This window comes from Meleagris gallopavo, chromosome 10, assembly GCF_000146605.3.
Source record: "Meleagris gallopavo isolate NT-WF06-2002-E0010 breed Aviagen turkey brand Nicholas breeding stock chromosome 10, Turkey_5.1, whole genome shotgun sequence".
Taxonomy (NCBI): domain Eukaryota; kingdom Metazoa; phylum Chordata; class Aves; order Galliformes; family Phasianidae; genus Meleagris; species Meleagris gallopavo.
The window spans coordinates 3,323,897-3,343,561 of record NC_015020.2 but is presented as its reverse complement, the minus strand read 5'-3'; the positions used below and the strand labels follow the sequence as shown (position 1 = coordinate 3,343,561).

The window sequence follows — 19,665 nt, the reverse complement described above, 5'->3', positions numbered from 1 at the left end:
GGGCCGCGCGGGCGGCATCTGGCTGGGGAGCGGGCGGCTGACAGGCCGGCCTCGTCCTGACGCGGGGTGCTGCTCTGAGAGCTGCAGGTGGGGGCGTCTGAGTCGGGGCGGTGCTGGGACAGCTCCTCGTGATTTTGGCTGGGGGAGTTGGAGTGAAATGGCCGAGGGACTGGCTCTGTGGGAGTGACCGGCAGTGAGTAGTTGTGGCGGTCTGTGCAGACAAACGTTTCATTAATAGATACGAATTTTCTTTCTCTTTTGAAAACGTGAAGTCATAGGCAGGAAAGTTTGTGTGAAGGGTAAAAATCCTGCTTTCTCTTCCTTAAGATGGTTTTAATCTCATTGTGTAAGAAAGCCCATCATTTTATTCCTGATCCACTATAGTTTTATTAATAACAATTCATTTAGTTTGGATGGCCTTGGCTTATGTGGTTCCATGGAGTAACATCTTATTTTTCTTACTTAAGGGGTTTGTGAAAGTTGTCAAGAATAAGGCCTACTTCAAGAGATACCAAGTAAAATTCAGGAGAAGGAGAGGTATGGCTCAATTCCCTGTATTGCTGAATTACATTGTATTGACAAACATTGTTACTCCTTTTTAACACGTTTTCCACACTGTAACTGTTGTTTTTCAGAGGGAAAAACGGATTACTATGCTCGCAAGCGTTTGGTAATTCAGGATAAAAACAAGTACAACACCCCAAAGTATAGGATGATTGTGCGTGTTACTAACAGAGACATCATTTGCCAGGTAAGGTCTGTGGTGCTTGCCACTTATTTGTCAGCCTCCCGGAAATGAACAGAAAAGGGGGATTGATGAGGCACTGGCTGGTTGTTTTGATGCCTAAGCAGTTCTGATATTGCTCTTTGGCTTCTTGGAGAACGATCTTTAAGGTTGACACAATGTCAGTAATACATCATAGTCACAATACAGAATAATTTTACTAATGTCAACATTGTAAAACAAGGTTGTGATATGAGATTGTACTCTTCTAATGATGCTGAAATATGTTGAAGATTTTAGGGAAAAACTTTATCTTTTCTGCTGTCTTTGAAGTGCTTTGAAAAGAGAGATTTTTTTTTGTTTGCTTGAAAACTGCTGTGTGACCTGTCAGCTCACTTCTGTTATGTAGTATCCGAAGGTGCCCTCGCTTTCAGAACTTTCTACTGTGATATTATTTGGGTCATGTGAGACAGATAGGCCTTAAGATCATTTCACGGAGATTAAAGGAGACTGGTAAATAAGAACAGTAGGCACCTTTTTGTGGTATGCGGTGTATGTTGCATCACATAATGCAGTTTCTCGCTGTGATTCATTTTCGTGGTTCGTTTCCAGAACGTTCTATCATAATACACATTGTTAAGCATGAAGATAGAAAGTTTTCTCGTTGTTTCTTCACTGAATAGTTTTATCTAGAGAATAGTAAAGAGTGCTGTTTTTAATCAGTTCAGACTAAACTATATGACCTTGATGAACTTGCTTTACTTCTGAAATTCAAAACAAAAAGTGGTGGCAGGTACCATCTGACCAGTTGTGCCTTTCCAGAGGTGGGAACTCTGGAGAGAGGGGAGCAACTTTTAGAGGCAGAGGAGATGTGGAAGTCAGAGGGAGATGGTTCTGATACTATTGCTGTCTCAGAGAAGACCCCCCCCAGATTAGAAGGATCTTATATCTTAATGCAGTCTCTCTGTAATGAAGTGTCCTCACAAACACTCATATTTTTGCATTTTTCAGAGATGAGTTGTATTGTGTGTTATTTGAGGACTATGTGCAGAAACTAGGACAGAATCTATCTACATATGTAAAAATTCTTTGAAGTGTTGCTTTTGTTGGCAGTTTCCTGGTCTCTTGTTTTATATGAAGTAAATAAAGATGTAAACAAAAAGTAGTTGCCATCATTTACTTTCTCAAAGCCAAATATGGATTTGAATGCTTCAGTACTTAAGGAGTTAATTATGCCATAAGAAATTTCTGAAAAAAAAATGAAACAGAGCTCCTAAAGCTCTCAAGAAAAGCAGTTTACTAGACATTTCTACCCAGAATTCCTATTGGCTTAAGTGGATGTCAAAAAAGTGGTAAACTGAGCCCACAATTACAGTGAGAAAACTAATGGTTGTTTTGTGTGTTGTTTTTTTTTTACTGTTGTCAGATTGCCTATGCCAGGATTGAAGGCGACATGATTGTCTGTGCTGCTTATGCCCATGAGCTGCCAAAATATGGTGTGAAGGTTGGCCTGACCAATTATGCAGCAGCGTACTGTACAGGTCTGCTGTTGGCACGCAGGGTGGGTATCTGTCAAATTGTCTGGAAGTAGTTGCTCTGTTTTTCTTAAAAATGGGAAAGGTTGCTCATTGTCTTAAGTGGCATTGGTAGTATAGACACCAGATTCTGTGGGCTTGTCTAAATGCTAACTTGTACTCTTTACCGTATAGATTTGATGGCCTCTTGTGACTGTCAAATCACAAAGAGAAGTATGACAACATGCAGTTTCAACTCCAGCAGCCCACTTTTAAGTCTCTGCACTTAAGTTTGGTGGAGGGAGGGAGTCAGGACGAAAATGTAAGAAATGTACCTTCAATAAGAATTTAAATACATGTGAGCTTTATTCATCCATTTTCCTATGAGCTTGTGGATAGGTCTGAAGTTTATTAGTGTACCTGTTGGAACAGGAGATTGCAGTAAACATGCCTGTTATATTTCAGTGGTTATTGTAAGCATTAATACTAGTATGGAATGCTTCATTTTTGCAAAGAAATTTGTTGAAAGTACGAAGATTCTGTTGCAACTTTTGTGTTTTAATTTGGTGATTCTCCATTTTGACTTTAAATGGGCAGAATTTCAGAAGTGTTGCTATTGTTTTGGCTTTTATTTTTCCCTGCAGCTTCTGAATAAATTTGGTCTTGATAAGATCTATGAAGGCCAAGTGGAAGTGACTGGAGATGAATACAATGTGGAAAGTGTGGATGGAAAGCCTGGTGCTTTCACTTGTTACCTTGATGCAGGTCTTGCCAGAACTACTACTGGAAACAAAGTTTTTGGTGCTCTGAAGGGTGCAGTGGATGGTGGTCTGTCCATCCCTCACAGGTAATGGTCTCTTCGGGAAAAACTACTTTAGAGTTACCTGAGATAATTCTGTGTGTGACAGCCTACTTATAGTGTCATTTTTATGCTGAAATAGCTATTTTTATAACCTGGTAATGATTAATTTAGCGTAGGTTCTGGAATTTTTTTTTGTTTAGTTGGGCTTTTTTTACTCGAAGTTGCAATTCTAGTAGCACTGCAGTGACTCTTGTGACTGTTAAATTTTTAGAAACTAAGGAACCACTTCACTGCTTTCACTTAAAACCATCCAGTGTTTGAATGCACTTCAGTAAATATTTGTTAGTTTTCCCGTTGTTTCGAGACTTCAGCAAATTGTGTGCAGGTGTTCATTTTGCTGTGTGTACATATGAGATCCAAAAACAGCCACTGGTGTTTCCCACGTTTATCGAGACAGTAGCAGCTCTAAGTAGTCCTCCTGCACTTAAAGTTTTCCATTTGAGGTTTGGTCATTCTTGTCAGAGGTAACACGTGACTGAATCAAGATTTTTGGCACTAGCAGTAACACTATGCTTGCCTGCTTCTTTCAGACAGCAAAGTAGGGAAAAACCATCTGGTCTCTGTTGTGGATTTTTGTATTCTCTCTTGCTGTCCTGGAGTTGTGTTTTCTTGTTTGTGTTTTTGTTTTGTCTTTTTGTATGTTTTTACTAATTCTTCATTTGTTTCTAACCTGGCTGCTGTGTGATGATACCCCTGTGACTGACCACTCTGTAGTTGGTCCATGGTGTGTAAATGATGGACTGCATAGTTTCAAGACGGGACTGATGGCAGCTGAGATGAACTTTAAAACTTCTGTTTCTTTTTTTCTTATATATATTCATTTTCTTTATCTTTCCATTCTTAATTAGTGTCCTATTTCTCAGTTACCTATAGCAGAATATGATCTCGGTCATTTCTTTGTGGAACCTGCCTTTGAATCAGTGTTTGAGGAATATGTGTCACTCAGAATTTAACTGCTCTTTCACAGTACCAAACGTTTCCCTGGTTATGACTCAGAAAGCAAAGAATTCAACGCAGAGGTTCACCGCAAGCATATCATGGGCCAAAATGTGGCAGATTATATGCGTTACCTGATGGAGGAGGATGAAGATGCTTACAAAAAACAGTTCTCCCAGTACATAAAGAACAATATTACACCTGATGGGGTAAGATTTATCTGTCTGGCTCTTGTCCATTATTAGCAATGTAGATCTTCATGTACAGGGTTTTCTCTAATAATGCAATTAAGCTCAGTATGTAAAATAGTAATGTGATTATTTTGTGTGTTCTCCAGGCAGATAAAAATGTTCTTTTTTCCCCTTTTTGAGGGCTCTGTAGCATATAGTGGGTTTTTTGAATTTGAGGGCTTCGTTCCTGCTTTGAAGTTTAACATCCTGCTTATTTAGGACTGCATCCTAAAACACACCATATATTTTTTTCTGATACAGAAATTAACACTTAAGTTTCTGTGTATGGCTACGCACTTGTTCCTAATCCTGCACTGCAGCTGTGATTTCTGAGGATCTGCCTTCTTTCAAATCTGTTTTACAATGTGTGACCTTACTGGTAGCTGTAGGCTCCAGGCAAATACAGAAAATCCCAACCTAGTTCTGTTGCAGAACTCACCATCTTAAGAAATACACCTGATGTTACATGTCTTATGTCAGCATGACTTGAAAATTTTAAATACATCACAGAAAACACTAGAGGATTGGTAATATTACCATGATGCTTTTTTAACTTCTTTCAGATATCTTGTCTGCTGTTTGGTTTCTATTATCAGCGGCTCTGAAGTTTGGAACATTTTTTATCTTGATTTTTTGGGTTGTAAAAAAACAAGTAACCTTTTACTGTAAATGCCAACTTTGAATATATTACTAAACAAGTATTCATTCAGAGAAGATTTTCCTATTAAGTGTCTAATTGTCCTAATTAGTCATCAGCAAAGATACTGAAATTGGGGAGAAAGAAGGAGGCAGAATAGGGTCCTGTAATAGCTTCAGCTGTTGATCTATGTAACTGACAGATCAGTTTTCCTGTTTACATGTTAAAGAATTATTTCTACATACTGACCTGCTTCTGAAAGGTCTGTATGTTATAGTGCTGTATTAGCTGTCAGACATGACTGCTTCGGTGTAACCTTTGCTAATGTATTTCTGTGGTTGCTAGCAGACTGCTGCTACTGGGGATGATGCAGGATCTCATGTGATTCATTAATTAGAAGCTGCTTTCACACAACTTTTCTTACTAAGCAGCTTTGTAATGTATACTGGGGAAGAGTCTGACAAGTGGTAAGATTGCATCTGATGAAAAGGTTCGTGTAAAATAATTCTGGTTTAACTTAAGAACTAAGTTTTCAGAGCACTAAGCTATATAAGGAAAGTAAATTATTTTGTTTTTCTCAAGGCAGAAGTAGAATAAGATTCTGTATTGCCTTTCATTTTAAGTGTAAGGAAACTAGACCAGAGGAAGTAAGCTCTTCCTCTGCAAGATGCTAGCCTGTACTTAGGAGACCTGTAAGTACTCTGTAGTTAAGGATAAAAGTAATTCCTCAGTTTTGTATCCAAGTTGTTATTTTTAATATTTAAATATTTGTATACTTCTTGCGATGGCCAGGAATTTTAGCAGCGATTCACATGAAGGAAACCTATTAAAGGCAGTACTTGTAAGCTGTATTGTGATGATAACTGGTTCTAGTGCCCTCTTTGCTGAGAATATCTTAGTATTTGATACAATCTTGCAATGCACTACTGGAGAACTGTAACAACTTTTGCTTCTTCAAGATGGAAGAAATGTATAAGAAAGCCCATGCTGCTATACGGGATAATCCAGTCCATGAAAAGAAACCCAAGAGAGAAGTCAAGAAAAAGAGGTAAACATGAATATAACTTCTTTGTTGAAGAAATTTTAATTAATGATGGCACCAAGTGGACTGATTTCTATGGCACTTGTGTCAAAACACATTTTTAGGTCAGATTAAGATGCAATGATTTATATGTAACTTTGTCAGGAAAGAAAAAGCTTTTAATTGTGCAAAAACAAACAAACAAAAAAACACACTTGAGCAGTAAAGCATGTCTTTGGCTTGAATACCAGGAATTCTTTAAGTATACATTTTAACACTTGGATGTTTTCAGGGGCAAGGCTACTTCCCTCAAGGAGAGGGGCAGGCTGACTTATGTGTCAGTACTAAACTATTTCAATCTTTTCAGAAGAGGCACAGATATTGGAATGGACATGATAGTGCCTGGTCACCTAAGAGCTTACCTCCTGAGAAACTGTTTTTTTGTGGTGCCTTAACTAAAGAACTTAAGAGATAGAACATGATACAGAAGTGGTACTGTGTTCTAGCACAGAATTCTTAGTCACAGTTCTGATACCTGTCAGCTTCCTTCATCACCAATTTTGCCTCTTTCTGCTTTGGTTAATATATTATACTGTGTGTTTACGTTGCAGAGTGAACAGTACCAAGATGTCCCTCGCCCAGAAGAAAGATCGTGTTGCTCAGAAGAAGGCTAGCTTCCTCAGGGCCCAGGAGCGTGCAGCTGATAGTTAAGACAACTTCCACAATTTTCTATGAAGCTTTGGAAAAAGTGGCAATAAATTTATTGACTAAGCAACTGTGTAAGACTGGCTTATTAATACAACTTAAAGATCAGAATGTTTTTTATAATCCACATACTCTGGAGCCTTAAAGTTTTGGGTTTTTTTTTTAAATATGAACTCATTCAATAAAGGTAAGTAATAAAGACAAAGCTACCACCGTAGAATTATTTCCATAGCAAGGGGAAATAATTTTGATTAAATTATAGTGTGACTAGGTGGAATTTGTTCCTTTTAACTAGAGGATGACTTAAATTAAAAATAAATAACCTTTACAGGCACTTGACAATTCTGTACAATTTCAGTGTACGTAATGCTATCAGAGATGTGTATGTACCTTAAGGAAAACAAACCTCCATTGTAGATAGCCTTAAGCTTTGAGGAACATGAATAGTAGTGCTTCCCAGGCTGAAAATGAGTATAGCTGACAGCAGTACACATTGACATACTGAACATTCCTCCACAAAGTGAAATAAGTACTTAAAGGGTCTGGCTGCTAATTAAGCAGGTACTATCTTAAGATGAAATATTTTCTATTGTTTAGAGATTAGACAAGAGAACTTACTCTGAAGTTGAATATATTTGCTTAATTAGAGGTTGTAGCTTGCCTTATTCTACAGCTGTCTGTGAAACAGATACTGAAATTGCTTGCATGCTTTCACCAAGTAGGATACGCTGATGTACTCTTGGCTTTGTGATGCTGATAAATGGGAAGTATAGCTATTGGGAAAAAAAATAGGAAGCCTGTTATTAATTGTAAACAAAAGTATATATATATATTTGTTCTCAATGAAAGCTCCAGCTTGGTGCAACAGCAATAAAAATTAAGGTTCTATATAGTAAACTGCACTATTACATGTTTTCCAGTTTTTCCAAGAAGCTGTTCATAATGCCCACCAGTACTTTGAGTTCAGTTTTTGGTTTTTTTGCCCCATAACTTGTAGCAATTAGTCGTGTTTCCACCAAGAATATCCTGCTTTAGATTTCAGTGCATTGTTAGTTATAAATACTAAATTAGATAATAGTTAACAGTAAGTAATTTTTCAACTAAAAAGCTGATTACAAACAGCACACACTTAACCCAAGCCACACATTATTACATATGGTGTGGAGAAATTCCCTGATGTTAGTCAAGGAATGCATTTAGTATAGAACCCTTCAAGCAACTACACCTTTTTTAAAATAATGAAATAAAGCTCACTTTTACTATGCTGTAACTGATTAAAGGGGCCAGCTATCTTATCTGAAGGGATAAGGACAACTGCCATTAAAATCACTAAGTCTTTTAGCTGCTTCATACCTAAAACACTTACAAATTAAACATATGCAGCAAGCACAACATTAAGGTGTTTTATGCATCTCTCGTTCTCTCTACAAGCTGAAAATCTGAAGAACAGTAGGGTTAACGATTGAAGGTGGTGCAGTGGTCACGCCCTGTACACTGCCTGGATCAAAGTGTTTAAGAATTGAGAGTTACAGCTCAGATATTACCAGGAAAAAAACAAACAGCAGAACACTAACATACTACAACGTACTGTTATTCCACCTTGTCCCTAGCTGTTACTAGCCACAGGATTCCCATTTAAGCAATATTCTGGAGTCCTGAGCAAGCCACCTCGTTTGGCAGTTATGGTCTAGCTCTGACTTGCATAATTTCTGCAATAATTCAGGAGGATTTAAGTACAAGCATATAGCTATATTTCTGTGGGCAGTGATAAGACTTCATCCACAACTGTTACTTCTTTCACTTGTCAAAAACCAGCATCCGACTACGGAGGGTTTTTTGGTGTTGTTTGTTTTTAAAACTTAGGATGATTCTGCTGTCAGTACTTCAAAAATAATTTTGCAGCAATGTGTTTCTGAAAATGTAAAATACATATATGTTCTAAGTAGTAACATTCTAAAAATCCTGGCTCCTAACATGGTGTACTGTATTAGGACTTTTAAAGTGTTGAACTAAAACATTCAAGATGAAAGTATGAGGTAACAAGGTGTAAACAATTCAATTTAAATCTCATATTACAACCTAGCATTTCCAGAATAAAATTTTAATTTTTCAACAGTTTAAAAATTATTAATGTGCAAATTCTGCCATGCCAAGGTATTAGTAAACAACAATCTCAGTTCATTTTATTCATAACAGCAACTTGGACTCAGCCATCATATTTGCAATAGTGGTGGTTTCTCATAAAACTACTGGGCATAAAAATCTTTTGCAGGTATTTCACAAGTGAGCAACAGTTTTCACAGAATTTTAAGATGCTGCATTACTTGATGTGATGGCACAGTGAACACTGTCATCCTGTTCAAGCTCCAACAAAGTGCACAGAACAGCCAAGCATGCAGGATTGTTTTTGTTTCCAAACAGTGCACTGGAACACCACAAGTGCTTTTGGTGTCTGCCAGATCACTCGGTGTTAAGTTCATCCTTTCAGAAGCCCTATACTAAGGAGCTGACTGAAGGGAAGAGTTGAAGAGCCATTCATGAAATCTGAGTATACATCTTTACAAAATGCTGCAAATCATTTTTTATCAAACATGGTAGGCTGCCTCGAGTGGCAGACAGTATCTTCTGCTGGTGGAGAAACTAAGAATCAGTTGTGTGGGAAATTTTCTTCCATAATAATGTTTTTAAGTTATTGAGTATTAAAGAATGTTCCATTTCCACCTGGTTTGCTGAGACTTTAAGGGCAATACACAAATACAGTTGTTTTTCTAGTTCTTCGTGGATATCTGAAGGAGCACCACGAAGCAGATAGTCTTTAAGTAGCTGACACACTTTTGCCAAGTTTGGCTGAATAACCTCTGTGGTGCACCGCATTTTACTTTGGTCACATAGAGTTCTACAGTCTGTACCATAAACACAGTCCATATCTGATTCGCACGGACGATCTTTAATCATTTCCTTTAAATTCATTTCTGGCACAATTTTTCTCATGTCCATCATTTTCAAATCATATTTATCATTATATCCCAAGTTTCTGGCATTTGTATCACACATAAGAAAGTTACCGTAAGGTCCATGAAAAATATCTTCCACAAATTCTAAAAGTCCAATAGCTATTTTTGCCTTCCTTGGCCATGATGGAGTAAACCACTGGTCCATGCTTCTCCTGAATCCAGAAGGAATTAGAAGTTCTATGATCCATGGAAGGCTGATTCCATAGAGAGAGGTATATTCAACTCTTTCGATCACATAGAGATTCCCACAAAAACCCATCAGCTTGGGAGTATGCTCTTTATCCTGCAACATCACCATTAACAGAAACTCATCTAGCTGCAGAAGTGCCCATGCAGACTTTGCCTCAGGCAAAGAAACTCTACCGTCTTTGTTTCCATCGGCAAAAGATAGAATGATGTTAACCAGTTCTGAAAGACTTCCTTGTTCACCCAACTTTGCCTAGAAACAAACAAAGAAAAAGATTATATATGATTTCATTAACTACCACCAATCCACCTGTAATTCTCCATCTTTTTATTCTTTTAATATCAGAGAGTATATCATGTTCTAGTTCTTATTGCTTAGAGATGTCTAATGAGCTTCTTTTCTGTTCTGTTTTCCCAAGGCATCTGGTGTATAATCTGAAAGTAACAGCATTCTTTGCATTTTAGCATGCAAGGACTAGAATTCAAAAGACAGTCTTTTTCTAAAGGCTGGTCTGATGAAAAACAGAGTAGATTAAATATTTTCTTACAGTAAGCATATAGAATTCAGACTGAATTTGGTTTTCAGCTGATTAAGCCTCTCAGCTGTAGAGAAATAACACTATTAACTACACTTCATACAGAGCACCAAGCTATTTGGCACAAATCTCAGAGTAAATGTACTGAAATTCTATTTGGTACAACCATTTCCACTGTAACAATATAAAGAAAAAAGCCACTGTTGGAGTAAGAAGGATTGTATTTTCAACTATTACCAATGCATGCAGAAAAAGTCACACATTTCCTCATTTCTCCTAAAAAAATAGTCTAAAAATGTGTTGCACACCCAATCTTAGAGACAAAGCCACTGTAATGCATGAACAACTGTTAAAAGCCTTTCAGTCAGAATAGAATAACTAGGCATATACTTACTTTAAAAAAACCATATACCATTTCCTTGAATTTCTCTACAGTGGTTCCTCTTGTTGGTTTATCAAATAGGATTATTTCTTTCCTTGGTTGTGGATCAGTACCAAAATCAAGCTGAGCAGCTTCTTCCATCTGGCATTTTATAACCCCTTGCAGATTTCCCCAAATTCCTAAATACATCTATGCAAAAAAATAGAGGAAAAGATAAAGTCATTGTACAAGTCCTTCACCTAAGTATCATCCAAACATCTACCGCTCCCTGTGGTCAAGCAGCAGCACAGATTAGAAAACCAAGTCCTGCTTACAGACAGCAAATTTAACAATGGCGGCTTCACATACATTATGCAGGGACTTAAGATACACTGCCCTATCAAAATTAGAAGACAGCTTGAGAAACAGTATATTGGCATTACTATATTCTTTGCTTGGGCTAAGAGGCTGCTGATTTTGTTTGAAAAGCAGGATAGTGCAGAGATGGTATGCTGTACAGAAGTATAAATACTCTGTCCAAATGTGCAAGGATCTGATCATCTCCTTGGAAACTGGATTCTGTAACTATGAAATTAAAGAGTCTTGATGGCAATTACAGATTTACTGATAGTTTAAAATATAGGTCCACGAGGATCCAGTCAGTGGAATATTTCTTTGTTTACAGCTAGACAAAAATGTTCCATATAACACAATCATCAAATATTTACCTGTCTGAATACATGCATGAAACATATTCAGAGAAGAAGAGCAACTAACAATAACATATCTGTGCTATACTTGGGCTTTTATGTGAAATTGCAGTTAGATAGCTGCAGCAACTTACACAGAGGCTATCGGCATGGCTGCTGTTCCCAGGTCTGTCTTGATATCCTCACATCTCTTTCTACAACTGCATTATTCACCTCATGAGAAAAGTTACTACTGCTTAAGGCCCTACAAACAAAAGAAAGCCTGCAACGCTTCTAATCACATCTGCTGCCTTAGCCAGCTTATCCAAATCCCAGGGAGGTGGGCCAACGTAGCTATCACCAGCCTCAAACACTCTCAGACTGCAGCACAGTAGTTACCATCCATAAAGCACAGTCATGTTGAAGTCCAAAGAGCATACCAGGAGCAGAACACATTGCTTCTCACTGTGATAGAGCTTCTCTATCTAAGTGCCTATGATGACAGACAACTGCAGAAGGGAAATGCTACATTACAACCTCTAGCCTCAGCCATGCAGTCTGTTTCTCAATGAAGCCAAGAGAAAAAAGATGGTGCAACACTTGCACACAGGACATTTCAGTAGGAACTGCTAAAGCTAGGATGGATGATTAAAGCCTTACCTGGTTACTGGGCTTTGTTGACAAACATTTTCCAAAATACAATGTCTCTTTTGCACAAAGACTACTACATGCTGATCCATCAATAACTCCCGTCTTATATTTATCACACTGAAACAAACAAAAATATTTAACAAATCACTCAAGTAAGCAATAACCACCTCTCTCCCAACATCTCACTCCTGAAATAAAAAAAAAGAAGCGGAGGGAGGTCAAAGAAAATTTTAATAACTGTATTAAAACTGTGTTAACTGGTGTTATCTGAAATTGAAGGTATGATCTTATTTCAGCATGACAGAATAGCAGCATCTGATGAATTTATGCATGGCACTGACCAAAACAGCTGTGGAACTAGTCAAGGCAAACACTTAAGAAGCAAACTGTGCTAAACATACTTACTATTATTTTCCTACAGTCATGTCCTCTGCATAGTTCTGTGTAGGTAGAGTACTGGACATACATAACCCAGCTGCCAATAAACACCACTAACCAAGAGATGAAGAGATACTTCATCCGCATATACGAGAAACGTACCTAGAAGACAAAAAAAAATATTTTGTTCATTCAGCAGTAGTAAGAACAGTAAAGCAAATGAGTTTGACTTTCACAGTGATAAAAATAAGCAGAATGCCAGGGGAGGTCAGTTCAACTTATTTAGGTGGAAGAAAAGACCAGCACCATTTCCACTTGGAAGAGGTAAACAGCTAAAGGGCAGTTCCACAACACCCAGAGGTCATGCCAGCCCATGCAGTTGCAGTCCTGCCTGCCCCTTTCCTGCATGATGGCTATGCATTGCTGTTCCTCCACACACACTCACTTGACTGTAACCTAAAACTACCCAGTTAAAAGAAGATTCACCTAACTACTTTTTTTCCTGGGGATTCATCTTGGCCAGAAAGTTCCTTCAACCAGTTTTTTTTGTTTGTTTTTTGGGTTTTTTTTTTTGTAAGGTACATTATTGGGAGTGATGTAAGAGAGGAACAGTTGAAGCTGTTTTTACCAGAGCCATGAAGATCCTACTTGGAGTAACATGTAATTTCCTCTGAAGTATGTTATCCACAACATGGATATGAAGATCTGAAGTACAAAAGGAGACCAACAATAATGCTGTGTGGTTTACAGCGCATTTAGAAACAATTTAGAAAATGGGCTGGTGAGGACAGAACAGTCAAGAAAAAAAAAATACTGGAGGCAAGGGGATGGGGAGAGTCAAAAAGAAATACCACGCTCCCTCTGAAAGAACACCACTAAAGTGACAGAACTGGAAGATTTCAACATAATTTCCTAGCCTAACAATACCACATCTACAAGTTTGCAACATTAAGAATCACAAACCTGGCAAGCCACACTACTTGAATAGACTGATGGGGAGCAGTAAGAGTCATCTGAGATGTGAACCAGCAATAACAAGAATGGATACTTTACCAAAGGGTTCAGGAATGATTTTCTCCATACATAACAGAACTACGATATCTGCATTCATGCTCAGCTGAAGCTCAATCTCTTTTGTACTCCAGTCCATTTTCCATATTATTCACCTATAATTTTCTCCTAATAATTTTTTTCTTTTCAACATCAATCACAAGCTGCTTGTTCCAACAATCCTCTCAAGCCACACATCATCTGCTGCTCTTTCTTCCAGCTATATTTCCTGTCTATTTCTACACCATCCAACTCTGCAATATTAGGGTTAGCCTCAGGTCCCAACACTACTCAGCACCTTGTCTGCTTCTTCAGCCTTCTCAGCAAAACTTGCCTATTGAAGAATCCTTGTCCTGAGCTACTGCCCATCTACAGAATTTGCTCATCGCCCTCAGAATCCGTCTTTCGCAGGGCTGGGAAGCCAGCAGAGACAGCACAGCAAAGTCTTCAGGGGCGTCTCGCTCTCTGTTCTCACCTCAGAACCAAATGAAAGCTGTAAGCAGGGCAGATGGATTCTCTGCATAGTTTACTTTTAACAGTCAGGCATGCTATTTTGATACACAAAATAAACCAAAACAACAACAAAGATCTATCTTTCCCTAGCAAATCTGCGCAGGAAGCCCAGCTTGCCAGCTCTGAGGCAATCCTCCAGCAGAGGTCTCTTGAAACACAGGTTTGAATCGAAAGGTGAATGGTACCAGCAGAACCAAAGCATCCAAGGCACAGCATGGATGGCTGCCTCTTCTGGCTCTACTGTGAATAGACAATCACATTTCTCTCACACTGCTTAGAGAACACAATGTGTTGGGCTTTTTCTGCCACCTTCATACCTTCCCCTGGTTGAAGGGCAGACACTACGTAGTAGCTTAGCACTTACAAATAAAAACCACCACAGTATAGTCAAGCAAGTTTAAAGACTTATGCAATAATTTACTTTTTTTCTTTTATTTGTCCTTATATCCTACTAAAACCTATGCATTCATAATCAAAACTTTATTTATACTGGTTTAAGCATAGTAATGAAACTAATGAGTGCATGTAGAGCAGTTCCTGAAATTGCCTATGTGAGTCTTCTGCTTATTTTTCTTTGGCCTAATGGTTCTGTAACCCAATACAGCACCAATTTTCCCCTTTGCAAGGACAATGAGATACAGCCATACCTGAAGAGAGATACAAAAGCTTTATATAATTAAAGCGTAGTGTTTTGATAAAATCAGGTCATGTTCAGTAACTGTTAACTATTCAGTGAAGCCATGTTCATTAGGTTTTTGTACTTACCTTTTTGCTAGGATTGACTATTCAACTGAGTCAACTTACAACCCTGTAATGCTAAAATTACATTTGATAGGAACACATGTAATGAATCCCAATGCTTAAAAACATGCTGTTAAATGTTCAATGTTATATTTACTTAGCTTTCTTGTGGCAGCCCACAGACCTATTTCATGCAGTCTAAGATCATGACTGCCCCATATTGCATTCTACAAGGGATTCCAACCATTTCTTTTAAGTTGTTATTCAAGTTTTGCAAGGAGCATAAGGGGAAATCACCACTCCCACCATTTCTTTCTGAAATCCATGGGCACAGCAAATTATTTAGAAATAAAACATCTCCACAAACTTCAACATCCTCCCTAAGGATGGCTAATCCTTTTGTAGAGAACTCAATTTGGTCTAGTTTTGCAATCCATCTTTATCTCATTATTCTAACACAAACTTTGAGGATGAAGATTTGCGTCTCAGCGCAATTTTCCCAGAAGACAGAGATCATCACTTGGTGTAGGGCTGCTTCTGGCTTTTCTCTAAGAAGTGCGAGCCGCCCTGCTCATCTCAGTGCCTAAAGAACCTCCTCTGCTGCGACATCAGCATCCTCACCGAAATGACTGATCTCAGAACCTCTGCTTGGTAGTAGTGTTCAGATGAAATAGCTTCACCAACTGCCACTTCACATGCAGGATGGGGAGCAGATTGAAATCTTATTCCTTCAAATGGGAAAGTTTAACTTACCCAGGGCTCATTTTCCTGTTCCCATCATGTTAAACATTTTTCTTAAAAAAAAAAATTAAAAAAAATCTCACTTTTTTGCTGTAAAATGGATACTATCCCAAAGCAAAGTAACTGAATAAAGGCAGAAGCTATAGCAAGGCACCTCTTTTCTTCTGCTGAACACCAGACATCATGGCAATTCCATGAGCTTTCCCTTAAAAGCAAATTTAATTTGGTTTGCCCAAGAAGTATGACTTGCCAGAAATGGTCTTAGATTTGAAATGCTTTTCAAATCTAAATCTCCAATATCACGCACAAGAACAGCCCATGATTAAAGCTGCATCAGCACAGGATTTCTAGATGTGTTTACTTCTAATCACCAGCATGTCTTCCTGGGCCTCCAAGCTCAAAGCAGCCCCAGTTTGGATCTTAAACTCCAGTATGCACACTTTACACAAGAACTTCTTGTGTCACATGAAATTGTACCCACAAACAAGAAAGAATACCAACCATTACATGACGTAGTTTTCAGTGAATCAAGCAACATCTGTGAGTCAGCAGCTCGTAAAACTTCTGAAAAAAACACGAGTTGCAGATGATTACGAACAAACAACCACAAGGACACAGATGTGATTTACAGATTCTAAATGAAAATGTATGAAAGATTACTGCTCCACAGCTGTGAATGGGATGCTTGGGGCAAAGTTTGAGGAGGAAAAACAGCATTCGCTTTTCCAAAATTGATTTTTGTTTTTAGAAGTAAACATTTCATAACTATGCAGTTATGCAGTCCTTAATAAAACGCTGCAGAACACCTACAGGGAAAACTGATTTTATCACTTCCTCATTTCTACAGACAATTTTGACAATGTCGTTCCTATAGCCTAAAGGCTCACAAGACCCTTCTCTACAAATTTTTCCTTCTATTAATAGAGTCACAGAAAAATTCTAATAAAATAATTTTCTTTATTCCTTCTCTCCTCAAATAACACGAAGTTCTTATGAATCAAGAATCACAACAAGTAAATGCTAATGATTATCCTCCATCTATTTGAAAGAAAAGACACTATTTCATTTAGAGATACAGCCCAGAAGAAAAGCTACTTCTAATAGCTCTAATACTTTATGGCAGAAATACAGCACACCAACACACAGTACCGCAGATAAAACCTAATACAGATTTATTTGAGATAAATTTGATTTTTTTTTTCAGCAAAGCTGTTTCATTTCTAAAAAACTACTCCCAAATCTTACTGGGACAACAAACCGCCCCCCTTTCTCAAAGCTTCTTGCCGACTCTTCCTATGCACAATACTAAACTTTACTCCCAAGCACTATTTAAAGTAGTTCCGCACTACAAGCACAGCATTTTGTATAATCTGAGGCTAGCAGCCATCCGCAAACCCCAGGATCACTGCAGAGTAACAACTGTATTCATAGCACAGGAAATAATCCTCTGTATCTGGGTTTATCCAAATTTGTCCTCCTTCTCAGGAAGACAGAGAGAATGTATTTGGGACAGAAAATCCTCCCCTACCGCCATCTGACTACATCATAGACTTGGCATGACATTCTGGAAGAGCTGTGTTTATTTCAGGCTCAGCACTGTGCCAATGCAGGCACGCAGCTTTTGACTGACGAGTCTCCAGCTCTACTCCCCGTTTAGAGCACAAAGCTGCTCAGAGGACCATGAGGTTCTGCTCTCTTCGGTTTAGAGGGAATTATTATGTCTCTTCCACAAGTTCTTTCTAAAAATTTTGCATTTTCTCCCTAAAATCTAGGCTCATCTGGGAAGTGCCAGAACTGATGGGCAGCATTAATGCAGTGAGGACACAGACTCACTAAGCCTGGTTAGGCCACGTATGTGCCAGTACACCCTGAATGCACCACGCTTACTGCACACGTCATGCAGATTTTTCGAGCACATTTCTGAGCACAAAGTCCCAGACGGAAATTAGGGAGCAATGCTTATAGACAAGCTTCATTTTGAATCACAACAAACTTCTAGAAAACTGTTAATAGTTTATTCAGGATGTCAGAAGGACTGAGAGATCTGAAATGATCAAAAAAGGCAGAAAGTCCAAAACCAGGAAATATAATTTCTCTTTTCTGCTCCACTCTTCCATCAAGACATGAAACACGAGCCAGGGAACACAAGGATAAAGGAAAGCACTTGTAACACTTAAAAGGTTATTACAGCATCAACTTCATCCATCACTTGCACATTGCACTGAGTCATGTGCATTGAATAAGAATTAGACGTTAATTCCCTGGAACAGAACTGGAAAGCCACTTCTGGCAGAATTCAAGCCTGGATGCACTCCAAAGCATATGGAAAGTAGCAGATCCAGATGCAATGCAACCATTTGCCAACTTTTTGATAAGAGTACTTCTTACTTAAAACATTTTCATAGTTAGGAAGTATGGAAGTGTTCATTTATTTTACACTACAGAGAACTTCATGCAATCAAGTATTTCATATAACCATAGTTAAGTAATCATCTCCAAAACTCCAAACTACTCACTCAGTTTGTTCAACATACTAGCAATAGGAGAGAACCGAAAAATTGTATGCTAATCATGTCAAAAATCTGTTTATGTTCAGGTTATGTTTTATAGCAAGCATTTCAGGTTTCTAAGAGCTTACAGTGCACACTGTGGATTATGCTGTCATCTTCATTTACTTGTATCTTAAGCAGTCAAGCTGAGCAAACACCATAGGATGTATCTTTAGAAATAAAGGATAGCAAAGAAAAGAAAGAAAATAGGATGCTTCCACTTAAAAGATTAAACGAGAGAGAATTAAAAGCTTGGAGGAAGTGATGATGATACGTTAAGGGGGCCTTTGAAACCCGGGCCTTCAAAGTGTCTTTACATTACAGCCAGCTACATGACATCCCCAAAGAGTCTGTAAAGGAGGCCCAGAATCTCTAGTGGCCAGAAAGCTCCCAAACATAGCAGTGTTCTTTACAACATTATTGATGTGTGTATCGTACTGGGTTGACCTCAGCCTCATAATACAGTTTTTAACTACAGTTATCAGAAAGAAATTCAGAACCATGCTTCCTGAACTTGGGATATTCACATCTTCTCAAGAAGCATTAATCACCACTGCAGAATAGTGTTAGTCTCCCAACCATAAGATCTAATAAATTTGCCCAAACTATCAGTATTATTTAGGTGTTTAGGAGTTCGTCACGGTTTGAAGCTTTTTGCTCTAGTTTTATTTACTAATATTGCAGTCTTGCAGACTAAACAGTGGAAAATTCTGTTTCATAGTCACTGCCCATTTTGCAATGAAGTTTCAGCACTATTTTTGTGGATCCCAACCACTAAAATTTGAGCTGAGGCAAGATGTCCTCAGTTTGTCTTGCTCACTTTATATGAGCTGAGGCTGTTTGGCTGCCCTTAGCTAGAAAGGCTGAGTGATTACCTATGGATAATGCATACTGCAAGCAAGCTAAAGTGCGCATCAAATAATAACAATAAATAATAATAGAACACCTGGCACAGAACATTGGTTGCAAACCAACTGACAGCATCTTGCTCCCACTACAGGAGCAGGAAAGCTAGAGGAGGTACAAAGTTCTTAGTCACAGAACTTGATGTTCTCAACTCATTCCACAGCACAATTTTCAAAAAGTACGGAACACCAGCCAACAAAATTTGGAAGTCAGTCAGCAATGCTTTCCATTGTACAACCCTCTTCCCTGATCTACCACATTAAATATTGCATAGCAACACCATACAAGTCTTAAAACTTCCATCTCACTCACAGCTACATCTCAGGGAGGTTAGTTGAGCATTTACTTAGAGAGCAGTAGCCTCTTTGGAGGCAAAAACTCAACAGAGCACTCCGTGAGTAATCAGTACAACTCAACTGTGAATGCATTTGTCACATACCAACAGCAACATGCAGTCACAGAGTCAATACATTGACAGCCTGCCGCCATTCTGTGGACACATCAACTACCAGCACACATTCAACTATGCAAGAGAAAAGAAAGGTCATTTTCATAAAGCTCATATTAGCTCTCTTCCAAACAAATCTGTAGAATATTCCAATACAGTTTTTAGTGTGAGAAAACATCAACAGAAATACTTTTTCTACATCTCCAACTGAAACAAATATTTAACTTTCTGACTTGACTAAGAAATGATCTTGGCAGAAATCATACATTTTGC

General features: G+C 38.3%; 2 protein-coding genes and 1 non-coding gene across 3 annotated transcripts; 2 read left to right on the top strand and 1 right to left on the bottom strand.

Annotated features, from left to right (window-relative positions):
- Positions 1–398: 398 nt before the first annotated feature.
- Positions 399–6,699, top strand: RPL5 (ribosomal protein L5). Its single transcript, XM_010715577.1, has 7 exons — positions 399–537; positions 636–751; positions 2,151–2,285; positions 2,883–3,085; positions 4,068–4,245; positions 5,863–5,951; positions 6,536–6,699. Exons 1-7 carry the CDS (start codon positions 414–416, stop codon positions 6,633–6,635), a joined length of 945 nt encoding a protein of 314 aa, XP_010713879.1. The 5' UTR covers positions 399–413; the 3' UTR covers positions 6,636–6,699.
- Positions 3,777–3,872, top strand: LOC116217026. Its single transcript, XR_004160863.1, has one exon. It is a non-coding gene; the product is annotated as a small nucleolar RNA SNORD21 (small nucleolar RNA).
- An 84-nt stretch (positions 6,700–6,783) lies between the features above and the next one.
- DIPK1A (divergent protein kinase domain 1A) lies at positions 6,784–16,122 on the bottom strand. Its single transcript, XM_010715576.3, has 5 exons — positions 15,991–16,122; positions 12,472–12,606; positions 12,076–12,183; positions 10,760–10,936; positions 6,784–10,082 (listed from the first exon to the last, which is right to left on the bottom strand). The coding sequence occupies exons 1-5, from the start codon at positions 15,991–15,993 to the stop codon at positions 9,270–9,272; spliced, it is 1,236 nt and encodes a 411-aa protein (XP_010713878.1). The 5' UTR covers positions 15,994–16,122; the 3' UTR covers positions 6,784–9,269.
- Between the last annotated feature and the right edge of the window lie 3,543 nt (positions 16,123–19,665).